Genomic DNA, 15,061 nt, shown 5'->3' with positions numbered 1-15,061 from the left:
GGGATGTTTCTCATCTTTATACCTCACCTGAACATCTAAAGCGCTGAGGTTTTGGACAGAACAGGGTTACTGCACCATCAACAGATGTCAAGGTTTGTCTCAGACAGTTGAGAGAAAACTGGGTCAACTTCTAGGGGTAGATTTCCACAATTTTTTGCGGGAGTGCGGGAGGAGTGCCAGCAGTGAACACAGTGCAGTTGAGCACATCAGAGCACAATGTATGCTTGAGCATTGCTAAATCAGTAAATCAGGCTGTGTAAATCCTCCTCCTGCTCCTTCATGCCTGCTTAGAATTCAAGCTTTAGCACCGAGAGAGGAAAAACATGTACTAATGCAGAAATTCACATTAAAGGGGTCATAGGATGCTACATGCACTTTTACAAGTTGTTTGAACTGAAATGTTGGCAGTGTGTACACAACCACCCTATAATGATAAAAATCCACCCAGTGTTTTTTTTTTATCTCGTTAAATGTTTTCCCCCTTCTCAAATCGAGCCGATCTCAGATGCCTGTTTGTGCGACATCACAAAAAGAGGCCCCTCCCATGATAGTTTGATTGACGGTAGCGTTTCAGCACAGACTGGACTGGTGTCTTACCTCAGACCGGCCCTGAGTGAGCTGTCATCAGTCCGCAATTGTTTCACCGCCGGAGCAAATGTAGACAAGAATGACTCCTAACAAGCAATTGAGGTGTTCTGTTGTTGGATGTACTAATGAAAATAGCAGTCGTCGTTTACTCCCGACATCTGAGCCGCTGAAGACGCAGTGGATTACATTTGTTTCTCAAGGGAATGCGCCCCCGATCTACATAAATGCGTCTATGTTCGCACAAATCCTTCATGATCCAGCCTCATCTACAGGAGTATAATGTTTTGTAATGAATCTTCGCAAATCGCCATTCCTAATGATGTGCTAATTAGCAAGTTTCACGGTGAATGTGGCTAAAGTAAACAGTTTCTCTGAGAGCAGCTCGCAAAAGAGGGGCGGGGTCAGCAGAGCTCATTAACATTTAAAGGAAAATGCTACAAAAACGGCTTGATCTGAAGTGTGCCGTTTTCGACAGGGTAAGAAAAGGTGTTTTTTACACTACCATTGAGAAATTTTAACCAAACTGTTACAGACTTTTCATTAAGACCATAAAGAATCATATAAACTTGTGGAAAATAGGGCAGTGTGATTAATCGAAATCGAATCGAAATCGCGATTTGAGACGTTGCGATTTCCTAATCGCAAAGCCTGCGATATGGATGCGATATTACTCTGTTCAAGAGCATATGCATGACTGCCAGTCTTGAGTTGCAGTCTTACTAACCAATAGAGTGAGCGCACCTCCATTCTCCCCAATCAGCACTGCTCTAGCCAACTGCATAAACACCCACCATTTAAAAAAAATAAAAAAAAAAGCGAGAGAGAGAGAGACAGAGTGGGATTATGGCATCTACTGGGTCAGATCGATAGTTAGGCAAATTAAAACTAAAGAAAAACGTATGCAACTTAAGCTTCAAAATGACAGACAAGGAACAAAAAAGGTAATTTCCAAGAGCTGCGTCACAGCTCTATCAAAAGCTCCCTTATCGGTTCTGTTTTCAGTATTGGCGAATAAAAGATACATTCTTAGATGTTTTTTTTAGTAAGTAAACATTATTTTACACATTTTATCAACCCAACAGATTAATTTGAAATAAGTTTATAATGCATGTTGGCTATTCCCAATTCAGAAGAGCGCACACACAGCCTGTGTCTGTGAATGCTTCTCATACTCGCTCCCCTCTGCCCAACGCGGTGCGAATCCCGTGTCATGGACGAGCCGTTCATGCTTGCTGCACTCACGCAGCCTGTCTTGTAATGCTTGTTTATACTCGCACCCGGCTCCGCATCGCAAGTCTCCACGAGCGCATCTGGCAGTATGGATGAGGCTTGATGTACGCGCGCAACCTGTGTCGACTCACGCCTGGCTCCGCAAGTCTCCACGAGCACATCTGGCAGTATGGACGAGGCTTGCCGCACTCACGCAGCCTGTCTCGTAATGCTCGTACCCGGCTCCGCACCGCAAGTCTCCACGAGCGCATCTGGCAGTATGGACGAGGCTTGACGCACGCGCGCAACCTGTGTCGACTCACGCCTGGCTCCGCGTTAAAAACTAATGTAAATTCAGTCTAACTGCTTGCTAATTTCACTTGAAATGAAATGAAACATTCAGCACATTTTCCACTTGCTTTTAAAATCCCAAATACTTAAAATTAATAAATCAGCCTATATAACATGTAATACTTTAATAATTGACTTAAGAAATACAGTTCTTTATTTATAAACCATAAACAAATAATTTCTGTGAAATTCAGTAATTAAGTTAATTCTGTAAAAGTAGTTATACCATTATAATCTTGCCTGCTGAAAAAAAAAAAAAACAATAGAACCCCTCCCAAAACACAATAACAAATGTAATGGATTTCAGGGTTATAATGGGAATTTGTTTGGTTTTAATGTAAACTATAATGGTGTCTATTTGGTGGATTCTATTGGTGGGATGTAATCTGGCAAATGGCAACCAATAGAACAACAGTAATTCCTATTGGAATAATGCCCAAAACAAAAAGGAATTTTGTAATGATTTAATGGAAACTATAAGAATTTCTGTGATGGATTCTATTGTTTTTTTCAGCAGGGTAATAATACCCATACTGTGCTGCACATTATTGACAATATTGAGCTGAAGCTTGACTTTGCAAATTTAAAAATCGCAATCGCAATATCTGTCAAAAAAATAAATAAAAAATCGCAAATGGATATTTTCCCCCAAATCGCACAGCCCTAGTGGAAAATGGGCATCCTATGACCCCTTTAAGAAAATTATAGTTCCGATTCTGATTGGACGACCTGCATTCAAAGTTGCTGTTAAAATGCCCTTTGAAATTAATATGCATCGCATCTGTAAACGGTCAACAGACTAATTGTTTATTCTGATTTGTGATTATTGACAAACTATTGATATTCTTTTAGCCAAAGTTTTATAAAAGTAATAGGCTGTTCAAAGTAAATGCATTTACACCAGTGTTTTTGGTGGCCTCAACAAACATCTAAGAGGGGCTGCAGATGACTTACAATTTAAAACAGGAAAAAACAACCATTAACAAAACAAAACCTCAACTCAAAATCAAGATGTCTTATTTAATTAACTTCAAGATATTTCTTCAAATGAGGAATCAAACATCCCATGGTCTTAATAAAAAAGGGAGATTTTTAGACATCGAAATGTAATGTATTTTTTTAGGAAATGAATGTGCATTTTTATAGTTATGCCAAGCTCTAAAATATTTTTAGCAGGTAGAATTGAGAGTAAAAAAATATATTTCTTTTTATATTTTTATTTATAAATAAATAATAAATTTATTTATAAATTTATAATAAATGAAAATCACAGGACCTTCGAATATTGTTGTGAGTGACGAGGGTCATTTACACACACACATTAAAAGTTCACACACCTAAGAATCACACCAATCCAGTTTTTCTAAGGCATGGTTCAGCGAAAAAATTAAGATTGTCATAATTTACTCACCATCACGTCATTCAAAACCTGCGTCACTTACTTTCTTCTACAGATCACAAAAGAAGATTTAGTTTAACCAAATTATTTGGTTAACATTGGCTTACATTGTATGGACAAGAACACTGAAACATCTCAAAATATCTTATTTTGAGTTCCACAGAAGAAAGTCATATTTGGAATTATATGAGGGTGATTAAATGATTTATAAGTAGACTATTAAATTAGACTAACAAAGACAGAAAATTTGACAGATGAGGCAACATGCATTTAACCCTTCACATATTCGATTATACACTGCGTAATGTATATGTGAGACAAATAAAGCTTGCAGCTTCACTGCACAAAAAGCTGCTGTAGCTTGAATATAACAGTGCATGTAAAAGTAAAAAGTGACCTTACCACGGTAAAAGCGTATAAACGCCTCATACCTGGAGTGGCTTATTGCTTTGATATGTCATTGTGAAAGCACCTGTCGATATTTGCTTTTAAATCTAGGATAGAAAGCTTAGTAATCTTCAGCAGAGGCTGTTCAAAGGCCCACATGCACAGCTTTCTATTCCAGCAGGACAAGGATTAAAGCATTTAGCGGTCACATCTCTAAATCCCATTTTGCTCATATGGAGGGACTCGAGGCTCTGATGCATCAAGTGATTTGCTGTAAATTTCACAGCACGGCTTAAAAACCACGTCTCTCCAGATTAAACGATGTCGATGCACAATACAAACGAGAAAGACACGTGCGCTAAAAGGGCACAACAGGCCATCACAACCGGTGGCGAGGAATGCCTCGGGAATGTCGGAGCACAAAAAATTAATTACAAAGTACAATACCTGAAGCATACATTCCAATACGCTTGCTCGGCGCGCAAACCATGGGTGGTATGAGAGATAGAGATCTGAACACATTCAGATACAAACCAAATCTATACACAGCTGTGGGCTTCAAAGTGCATTAGATCAGATACGTAAAACGTCCCTGAGCGCATTCGTTCAATCTATACCGTCAAACTTTTTTGGAGCGTGCGCATTCTTTCCTTCTCACAAAATATTCAATGCAGTTTTTTCCTTTGTGCACATTCTAAAGAGAATCCATGTAGTGGTTCTCCTGAAGAAACCTTTATTCTGCTGCAAAGCCTGCCATTCAAGAGACACCTGCATGGAGAACACAAAGAGTACCCACTTGCACCAACTCGCAGTAGGCAAAGACAACCCTGCGACCCACTATCTGTCTTGCTACCTCAGTCGCCGCTACTTAGAGGTTTCTGCCTATACTGCATCCCTCTCATCTCCTGTGGAAGGCTGTGCTTAACTCAGATTCCCTTTTCATCTTTTTCTTCTGCACCGCGAGGGGGGAAGGGGGATGGAAGAAGGGAGAGAAGCTTTTCAAAGCTGCAGGGATTTACCTGTACTCACGGTTGTCCTGATATCTCTTAGTGCTGGCCACCCGCTGAGGCACGGTTTCCATGAGCAGCTTCTGGGTCAGCCTGCTGCTGGGAGTGGGGTCGCTTTCGTGGTTCTGCTCCTGCTCCTGGTCGCACCGCCATTCCTCGTCTTCGTTCAGAGTTGGCAGGTAGCCCGGCAGGGCTTTGCCGTTGCCCGACACCGAGCTCTGGTCGCTGAACAGTTTGGGACTTTCTCCGCCCGTTCTGGTGTATTCCAAGTATATGTCGGACTTTAAAAACAAAGGGTAGGTGTTTTCTTCCATCATAGTCTGAATTTCGGTTTGCGCCTGGTCGAACATGGCGGGATCGATGTGAAGCTTCATCACGCAGTCCTTGATGAAGCTCTTGGTGGCCGGTTTGATCTGCCGGGACACAATTCCGTTGTTATCCAAGATGTACTTTTTGTAAATGGCTTTGGCGAGCTTCAGCATCTTCTCGTTGCCTTCGTTGGCCTCCTGCTTGCGGAAGCCGCTGCAGGCGAACCAGAAGTCCAACAAGTCAGCGCACTCCTCCTGTTTGAGGAAAGTCCTGAACAAGTGGATGCCATCTTGGTCGTCTAAAAGCGAGTGCAAGGACTCCGCCCACTTCAGGTAGGGTGGCGTCGGGGAAGCGCTACCCTCGGGCTCGTAGCCCAGGTCCAGGTCAGGTCTTCTGGGAGTAGCTATGGAGGTCTCGTTCTTGAGGCTCTCGCTCTTAGATGAGTAAAAGCTGTGGCCGTATTGCCGTCCATCGCTGGACACCAGATCACCCTCCTCCCCGGGGACCGGGGGTCTGGGGGCATTCTCAGTGAAGCTGCCGCCCACGTCTGGAAGATAACAGGCCGTCTCGTTTACGCTCATGCTCACAGTGTCTCTGCACCCTGTCCCAGTACAGCCCACAAGGCAGAAAATTTATATCCAGACTTCTAATAATGCCACTGCGAAAGAATTCCTCCTATAAGAGAAGAGAGAGAGAGAGGCATGGGAAAAACCATTCAAAACGCTCGACACGATCAGCGTAAAAACAATGTGGAAAATAGTGCTGATATGTTCAAGAACCAAATAACTGATGCAAAGAATTCTACCTGAATGTGGGTGTAACATTTCATACACGCATATCCACAATAAGAGAATAGCATTACAAGAGGACAGCAGAGTGTGACCAATAACTCAAAATGATTTTATATCATAGTGTTTTCTCAGTATACTGGATTTTACTATGACATAATGTAGCAGATGTATCAAGCAAAACAATCATTTTTGTATCACCATTTGTCACAAGCAGCAAAACAAGCGTATTCCCAACATAAATTCCGTGCACTGCATATCCACCTTTTTCTTCAACGCGGAAGTAAGCCTATGGGTGAGACTTCCGGTTCATTACCTGCTATAGTTAAATAACGAGGAGAATAACAAAGTGCAGTAAACGGTAAAACTGTTTGCACTACAAACCAGTGTGTTCATAAATAAGATAATGCATTAAAATAATATAAGACACACCAATTTTCAATATCAAGCAGAAAAACAAACAGTTTTGTACAGCTAAAAATAGCTGGAGGGTGTGGATGCAGATGAGACCGGAAGCCAGACCCATAGAATTTACAAATGGCTGCACCCATTTATACGACAAGAAAATGGTGGATAGCATTAAAAGATTAGACAAGTTAGTTTATTTGGTTACACTTTATTTTAAGGGGTCCTTGTTACAGTGCAGGCTAATTATATATTTAAGTAGGGCTGAACGATTAATTGCATTTGCGATAATATCGCGATATGAAAAAACGCAATTTTTTTTTTTTACACTCGGTCACGTGACACACGAGAGTAAAGAGGTGTGTTCGACTTGAAGATCGATCGGTGCTCTCGCAATACTTTGATGACACACACCCATCGGTCTAAGCTGCGCTGCTTCAAGTCGAGCGCGGGCCATCAGAAGAAAAATAAAATAAATAAAACTGTAAACAACCAAAGGATGTAACTTAGAATGGGAGATGGATCGGTTTGTGAAAGGGAAGAGAAAAGCCATAGATGAAGTCGCACAAACCCAGGCAAGTGCTGGTCATTCAAAAGCTAAATGCAGAAAATATGACGAGGCATATCTTGCTCTTGGCTTCAGTTGACGCGTCGCGTCGCACCGCAACGCTTTGCTTTAGGATTAAAGGAAATGTCTGTAAACTTGTCCTGGCCTTTTTAAAATACCACTGTGCCCCATAAATATTACTGATAAATGCTTAGTCGCGCTCAGTTGACGCCAGACGTGACAAAGTGACCATTGCAAATCATTTTAACTGCGTGTCAGTTTGTCATTAATAGAACAAGGCATCAGTTTAATGTCGGGTTTTGTCTCGTTGCATCCAGTGTACACAGTGTCACTGATTATAATGGTTCTACTGTATTTTGCCACTCGCGTCCAGTGTAGACACGGTGTTTAATGTCGTTGGTGAGGAAAGCCTGTGTGTGTGTCCTATGCCTTAGCGGACAGCAAGAAACCCACAAAAAATTAATAAATAACAGAGAGAGAATAATAACAATAAGTTATTCTCTCTATGCTATTTTTCAATGTTTCAAGTGATGCGGGTGTTTTTTTTCCCTGTAGTTTTTTTTTTTTAATTAAAAAATGCATACATTTTTCATAATGTTTAGTGAAATTATTTGGTAGTGTGAGGTGGGATTGGGATTTGGGTTGGGGAGGGCAGATTTGTTTATAGGTTTAAAGGGGGGCGCGACCAAAAAAGTTTGAGAACCACTGCATGGTCTAAAGTTAACGGACAGTGTTTAGTGCAGTCCACATGTTTACATATGTTTATTACTGATTTTGAATTACCTAAAGTAGTGTGGTAAAGCAACAGATTTGTTTTTATATTTCTGCAATCTACTTAAGTTTGTGTGATTTGTTACTGACTTTCATATTAATGTTTACACCAGGCTTATTTGTCAGTGCTTTATGTTGTCAATTATTACATTCTTACAAGGTTGGAAATTCAACAAATCAGTCAACATACTGTGATTGTAGTTGTTAAATAAAAATGTCATTCATATCAATTCATGCATCACCTAATTTCATCGTAACATAGGCCTGGCCTACAGAAAAGAACATTTATGTTTAATCTATCTAATATTGTGTTGGTCATACTATACAATGATTTATAGCTTGTCTTTGTTGAATAATACAGAACATACAGAGCTTAAAAAAAATAATTGCATATTAAAATCGCAATTTTGGTAAAACAAAATTGCAATTAGATTTTCCAAAATCGTTCAGCCCTACATTTAAGTACAGAGTAATATTAATTAACTGCATGTACTACTTACTATATGATTAGGGTTTGGTTTAGGGTTACTTGCATGTAATTATGCATAGTTAATTGTTATTATAATCGTAAGTACATGTAACGTGTAACAAGGACAGCTTAAAACAGTGTAACCGTTTATTTTAAGGCGTTCTTGTTACAATGTAAACAGACAATTAAACAACATGTATTTACTATAGAGTTAGATGCTTGCAACTACGCATAATTTACGGTTAGTAAATGTAACGTGACAAGGACACAAAATAAAATAAGTGTTACCATACAAGAACTGAACATTTTCAGTTACACCGAAATAATGGCTCAGTAAACCTTTTGGGCCATTTAAAGCCCGTGCAATCCAGGTTTAATTCAACACTGCGGTGCTCTTCAACCCCATCAAACTTCCAGTGGCCTCAGGCATCTATCTTAAAGCAAAGATAGCAAAAAAGGGCAGCCATCATGGCACAAACACTCTTGAACTCACCTGTGACACCTTTATGGTACGACACCAACCATAAATCCAACACTTTCAAGCTCCGACCTTAAAACCTGTGAGTGCCTGCCAACTAGATTTCGTCTGATGTTCTTGATAAGCGAGCTGAGGAGGAAAGAAACCTGGAGCTTTCCCAGTCAATAACTTGAACAGCGCGAACTTCAATGGCGATGAGCTAGCAGGCTAATCCAGCACAAGACGCGAATTAATAAACATTTTGCGCGCACTAACGCTGTCATTTAAAAACAAAACACCACAGGGGTTAACCCGAGGAGGCTACTAACTAGCTACAAAGCAAAACAAGCCGCGATAACTTCGAAACATAAATAGAGCGAACATCAACCGCATCGCGCGAGGAGAGGAAGAACGTGCGGCGCGAGACCTTCCCAAACAAGTGAGCATAGACGGTCAAACACACTTTCACCATCTTTGAGGGCCCTAGTCAACGTTTGTACCGAGCTTGTTCTGCTGACCCGACTCAACTAGTGTGAGAACACGTTGTCACAGCCATCTTTAACCACTACAAACGCCAATATATCCGATCATCCCACTTATGCACGGGGAAAAAAGCGGCCATCTAAAAACGGCTCGCGCTCGCTGCGTTTTCCCTTCGCTGACGACATTACAACACCCCTTTCGCTGCCCTCGCGATTTCTGCTTTGAAGTGAGCCTCACATTCATCGCATTCATGTCTCGGCCTCAGCAGCAGGAGCGGATGGGGGAGGGGAAAGTAAGAAACAAACTCCACACACACACACACACACACTCATACACATACACATACACACAGCCAGCCAGCCAGCCAGAGCGGCCATCTAAAAACGGCTCGCGCTCGCTGCGTTTTCCCTTCGCTGACGACATTACAACACCCCTTTCGCTGCCCTCGCGATTTCTGCTTTGAAGTGAGCCTCACATTCATCGCATTCATGTCTCGGCCTCAGCAGCAGGAGCGGATGGGGGAAGAAACAAACTCCACACACACACACACACACACACACACACACTCATACACATACACATACACACAGCCAGCCAGCCAGCCAGGCCCTTCCGCAGCCCAGGGACTAGTGTGCAACTTTGCAACACACTGATTTTCGCACTCCAACACGCCGATAATACGCTTTACAAACGCGCACTCGACCTCGCAGAGGATTGGGACGCGAGCGGCGAAAAAGCGACGATGCATTTCATCTCTCCGCTACCGCAAACCCCCATTACACCCAAAACCAGGAGGGGGAGAAAAAGTGTGCCGTACTGTACCTGTGAGAACCTACTTTCCGTTTCCGAGCGCATCGGGAATAGCGTTGTATGCGGCGGGATGCGAATCGTGTCATCGATGCGGGTCTCGGAGTTTAAAAATAACAAAGAAAACAGTCGCTTCTCCACCTCTCCATGGCTGTCTCTCACACTCCTGTGCCCGTGTGCGAGTGAGAGAGAGAGCGCGTGTGTGTGTGTGTGTGTGGGAGAGAGAGAGAGAGATGTGCAGCGCCGCGCATGGACAGAAATCACACTGCCGCCTGGAGAAGAAGAAGAAATAAAGATGAAGGCGAGGAAACCCTGGAGTGTGAAGAGCGCCTTCGCCAATTCACTGCGCTCAGAAACACGTTTAGACAATTTAGAGGTGAACAGCGCATCGAGGAGAATAATTAAAATGATATATGCATGAGGAGATAAGCTAGAAGTCTTCTGGAAAAATGATGTTTTATTTTACATTGAGCAGGTCGCCCCCTCACGGACGCCGCCATGTTGACATCACATGACCTGGCGTGTCATACAGTTCAGTTGCTACTAGTTCTGCTTAATATTGTTTACTTTTCACTTTATGCTCTAAACCAAGCAAGCATACCCAATAATATAAAAGCAAACATAATCTACACTGGAAGAAAACAAACAAACTGTTGGAAGATGCACTGGTAATGCTCTGCCGGGGGTGTTTCTAGCCTTTCCTCGGTGGAAAAAAAAGTGTGCCCATATTTTGATGCTCTTTTTTTTTTATATAGTGTTTTGGGTAGAAATGGATATGAATCTTTTTTTTCCCTGTTGTTCACAAGCTGTCGATGCAAAAAAAAAAAAAAGAGCTGCTTCGTTGTTGACACATGTTAGAAGACGTTTTCAAGTTTTGTTTCCTATCGACCTCATCTAGTGCTCTTTTTGTTTTGTTTAGTTTTTTTCTCCTATAAAATATCCCATTACTTTTGCGATGTTAGAAACCGCTGCAAGCGATTCAGTGCATGAGTAAACTGTCCTAATGAATCAAACTGAATCGCAAACCATTTGTAGAACCTGTTTGACCCATTAGATCAAAACAGTGATTCATTCACAAATCTGGCATCACTTGTTCTGACTCGAAACAGCTCGGAGAAAACACTGACTGCTGAAATATTATCAGAAAAAAATGAATCGCATGCACGTGTGCATATACAAGTGTAAATATATATACACTTATGTATATATACTTGAACACACATTGTATGGTAATCTTTATATAAGCATTTATCAATCATATTTTTGGGGCACTGGTATTTTAAAAAGGCCAGGACAAGTTTACAGACATTTCCTTTAATTCTTAAGCAAAACACATAATGTGTCATTTGAAATACGAAATACGGGTAAAACTCCTGCGAAAAATCAATATGGAAAATTACCTTCATATTAACACAGCAAATAGACCTTTAAGAATAAAATTCTTGATAGGAATGAAAATGAGGCTGCGAGGCATAGAAGTACATTGAATTGGACTGTTGTTTAACAACATACAAATCGTTTGACTGATGAAACATCTTTACAAAAGACGTTAAGTGGACAAAAATTTTGTTTTTTTTAAAACTTGTGAGTTTTAAAAAATTACATGTGATCTAGGACCTTTATACAGGGCATGGCACTGTGAAGACTGCGAGTCTTACAATGCAAGTATACAATGCACCCCCTTTTTCATCCACATAAAATTCAATATGACATCTATAAGTTTATTGGGCCCTATTTTTACAGATTTTTCTTAAAGTCTATGTACTGCTGACACAATATTACTACGAAGCCTGAGTCAACATCGTAATCTTGAGTGATCAGCATGTGTGAAATCCACTAATTATAAAAAATATCCAAACAAGCAATCATTCCCTGCTATAGTGATGAAACCTAAGCAATGACCTCCGACTTCCATATATACAGTACAGACCAAGGATAAACAGCAGGACATCAAGCACCGAGTGCAAATTCACAACAGTCACAGCTGCCACACTGCAAAACGCCTCCAGAACCACCAACAACATGCAAACGATTCTTAAGAGTGAATGCAAGAATATGTGCATAGTAGAAGGCAAAAACAGATGAAAAAGAACAAAACAAAAAAAGAATTAAACAGCAATGCGAAGAGGCAGCAGTTAGTAAACAAACTTCATCTAAACTGATAGGTCACACACTAAATGCAAACAAAACATACTGAGTGCACCTCTATTCATTTTGTAAGCATTCTGCAGATGTGTCAGTCTGCTTGATTTAGACTCAGTGTGCAGTAGTGTGTATGTTGGTCAGTACAGTCACTGTGGACTATAACCTTGAGGAAATGATCTCAGTTTTCCATCTGCAGTGTCACTGACACACATTTCATGGCTCTGCCGTGACAGCTTGGACATGCTATCTGTTTTTAATTCCTTCCAGCTATCAAGGTGCTGTAATCTAACCAAGTTTTTGAGAAGTTTGCCAGCTGTAAGTTAATCCCTTCCTTGTATGACAAGTTCCTTTTGTGTGCAATGCGCAAATATTATTTGCGCATAAAGTTCTTGTTTAAATTTCAGTTAAACATACTGAAAAATAACTTAAAACAAAATCCTCAGCCTGAACTTAGCACAGTAAAACATGAGAAACCTGAGTCTGAAAAGGCCTCCACATCTCTCTCAGTGAGAGAAGAGATTAGAATCAAGGTACATTTCGGATTGTATCTCTCCATCTGACAAAAGATGAAAGCATCGTGGTAAAAGAAAGAATGCAGGAGATTTAAACACTGTTCTTTTCTTTCAGTCATTAAAAAGCATGCAGCAGGAAGTACGTCGCTTTATAATCCTGCTCAAGAATGGTTTTAAAGTCTTATAAACCGTACAGATATTACTGGAAATGCAAATAACCTCCGTCCCATTTTTAGCCTATTGAAGACTAAGAGCAAGAAATGTGTCATCAGAGTGGACACAGACCGGTGAACATTGCACGTGAGAGAGTCACAACCTCTGCAAATGATATGCAGAAGATCATTCTGGATTTATGAGTTAGTTCAGTGAAGGAATTCATGTCTTATCACTTACAGGCCGTATAGTGTTAAAGGACCTACCTTTGAAAAAATTAGCAGGCCTTAAAGATGAATATTACTTTGTATGCGCTGAACCTCTGAAGTTATGACTCAACACCTGGATATAATCTGGCATGTAATCTCATGGATTCATTGCAAAAAGATCAAAGGCCTTTGGAAAGTGAAGTCCTGTTCCTCCTTTTTATGACTTTATTTGATTAGCTCATCTGAAAATGAAAGACTGGTTTGTGTGGAAGCATTACTTTAATGACATATTACAAATTGCTCATGGGAAATCAAGACTGGGTGTAGTTAGGGATTCATCTCGGAATTTGACACACCTTAACATTCACAAAAGAACATTAAAGGAACATTTGTCATGGTTTGCCAAGCCAAGGTCACCAAAAATTTGCTAAGAAATTTTGATGACCATGCCAAATGAACCCTTAATTAGCTTTTTGGGTTGTGTATAATATTCAATATCGTTTGAATTTGGTAGGATTTTGAAATTATTTTTTTATGCTTACTAAGTCTGCATTTACAATTAAAACAGTAATATTGAAAAATATTATAACAATTTATAATAACCATTTTTTTTTTTATTTGAATATTTTTTTCAAATGTAATTTATTCTTGATGTCATGCGATTCTGGCATGTAATCTCATGGATTCATTGCAAAAAGATCAAAGGCCTTTGGAAAGTGAAGTCCTGTTCCTCCTTTTTATGACTTTATTTGATTAGCTCATCTGAAAATGAAAGACTGGTTTGTGTGGAAGCATTACTTTAATGACATATTACAAATTGCTCATGGGAAATCAAGACTGGGTGTAGTTAGGGATTCATCTCGGAATTTGACACACCTTAACATTCACAAAAGAACATTAAAGGAACATTTGTCATGGTTTGCCAAGCCAAGGTCACCAAAAATTTGCTAAGAAATTTTGATGACCATGCCAAATGAACCCTTAATTTGCTTTTTGGGTTGTGTATAATATTCAATATCGTTTGAATTTGGCAGGATTTTGAAATGATTTTTTTATGCTCACTAAGTCTGCATTTACAATTAAAACAGTAATATTGAAAAATATTATAACAATTTAAAATAACCTTTTTTTTTTTTATTTGAATATTTTTTTCAAATGTAATTTATTCTTGATGTCATGCGATTCTTCAGAAATCATTCTAATATGTTGATTTGCTGGTCAAGAAACATTTCTTATCATTAACAATGTTTAAAACAGTTGTGCTGCTAAATATTTTTGTGGAAACCATGATACATTCTTTTCAGGATAATTTGATTTATAAAGTTTCGTAGCATTATAAATGTCATTATTTGATTGATAAAGTTTTGTAACTTCATAAGTGTCATTACTGTCACTTTTGATAAATCTAACATGTCCTTGCTGAAAAAAACAAAAGCCTATATATGTATGTATGTATGTACAGTATGTATATATATATATATATATATATATATATATAAATAAATTAGTTAGCAAGATTCTAAAAGTACTCTGTAAACATATAGCCATTCATAACTATATATTTGCACTCAGTAAGTTTTGTTCCCATATGTCAGTTAGTTATATGAATGAAAATGCATTACCTGAGGAAATCGTATGTTTCTGTCTTGCGTTTTCTGGCTTCCCCCAACTCTCCCTCCACTGACAGAAGATTCCATTTCAATACCATTGACTGTATCAAGTTCCAGTAAAAACTGCATCCTCCTCTTTTTCAGAGAATCCAAGGTGATTGTCCACAAAAAATCGGTCCATTCCAGGTTATCGACTGTGTCCATTCGAATCTAAAACACAGGTATGAAAAAACTGTAATATCAAATCTTTTTCAACAGAAATTTCCAACAATGTGCTTCTTTAATTTTCTATTTTCTATTATACACACACACACACTTTGAAAAGTGGGGACATGGGGTAATGTCCTGAAAAGTCATCTTCTCCTTGTAATACCTATGTCATACCTTTGTCATTATACAAATGTATGTCCTCATTTGTCACAAAAACGCGCACG

The 15,061-nt window shown here is 39.6% G+C and overlaps 2 protein-coding genes across 2 annotated transcripts in view; one reads left to right on the top strand and one right to left on the bottom strand.

Annotated features, from left to right (window-relative positions):
* The window catches only part of LOC107564695 (axin-1-like), a gene marked incomplete at its 5' end in the record, with an annotated part of 48,217 nt that extends 42,335 nt beyond the window's left edge, over positions 1 to 5,882 (bottom strand). The window contains one exon of the mRNA XM_016249829.1: positions 4,954 to 5,882. Within this exon, the coding sequence (XP_016105315.1) occupies positions 4,954 to 5,882 (929 nt within the window). The remainder of the gene's footprint in view (positions 1 to 4,953) is intronic.
* A 2,990-nt stretch (positions 5,883 to 8,872) lies between these two features.
* LOC107564694 (uncharacterized) overlaps positions 8,873 to 15,061 on the top strand; it is a 14,073-nt gene continuing 7,884 nt past the window's right edge. The window contains exons 1-2 of the mRNA XM_016249828.1: positions 8,873 to 9,483; positions 14,772 to 14,848. Coding sequence (XP_016105314.1) covers positions 9,307 to 9,483; positions 14,772 to 14,848 — 254 coding nt within the window. The 5' untranslated portion in view covers positions 8,873 to 9,306. The remainder of the gene's footprint in view (positions 9,484 to 14,771; positions 14,849 to 15,061) is intronic.

Source organism: Sinocyclocheilus grahami, unplaced genomic scaffold, assembly GCF_001515645.1.
Source record: "Sinocyclocheilus grahami isolate Dianchi unplaced genomic scaffold, SAMN03320097.WGS_v1.1 scaffold956.1, whole genome shotgun sequence".
Lineage (NCBI taxonomy): Eukaryota > Metazoa > Chordata > Actinopteri > Cypriniformes > Cyprinidae > Sinocyclocheilus > Sinocyclocheilus grahami.
The sequence above is the reverse complement of the archived record's forward strand: the minus strand, read 5'-3'. Positions and strand labels throughout refer to the sequence as shown.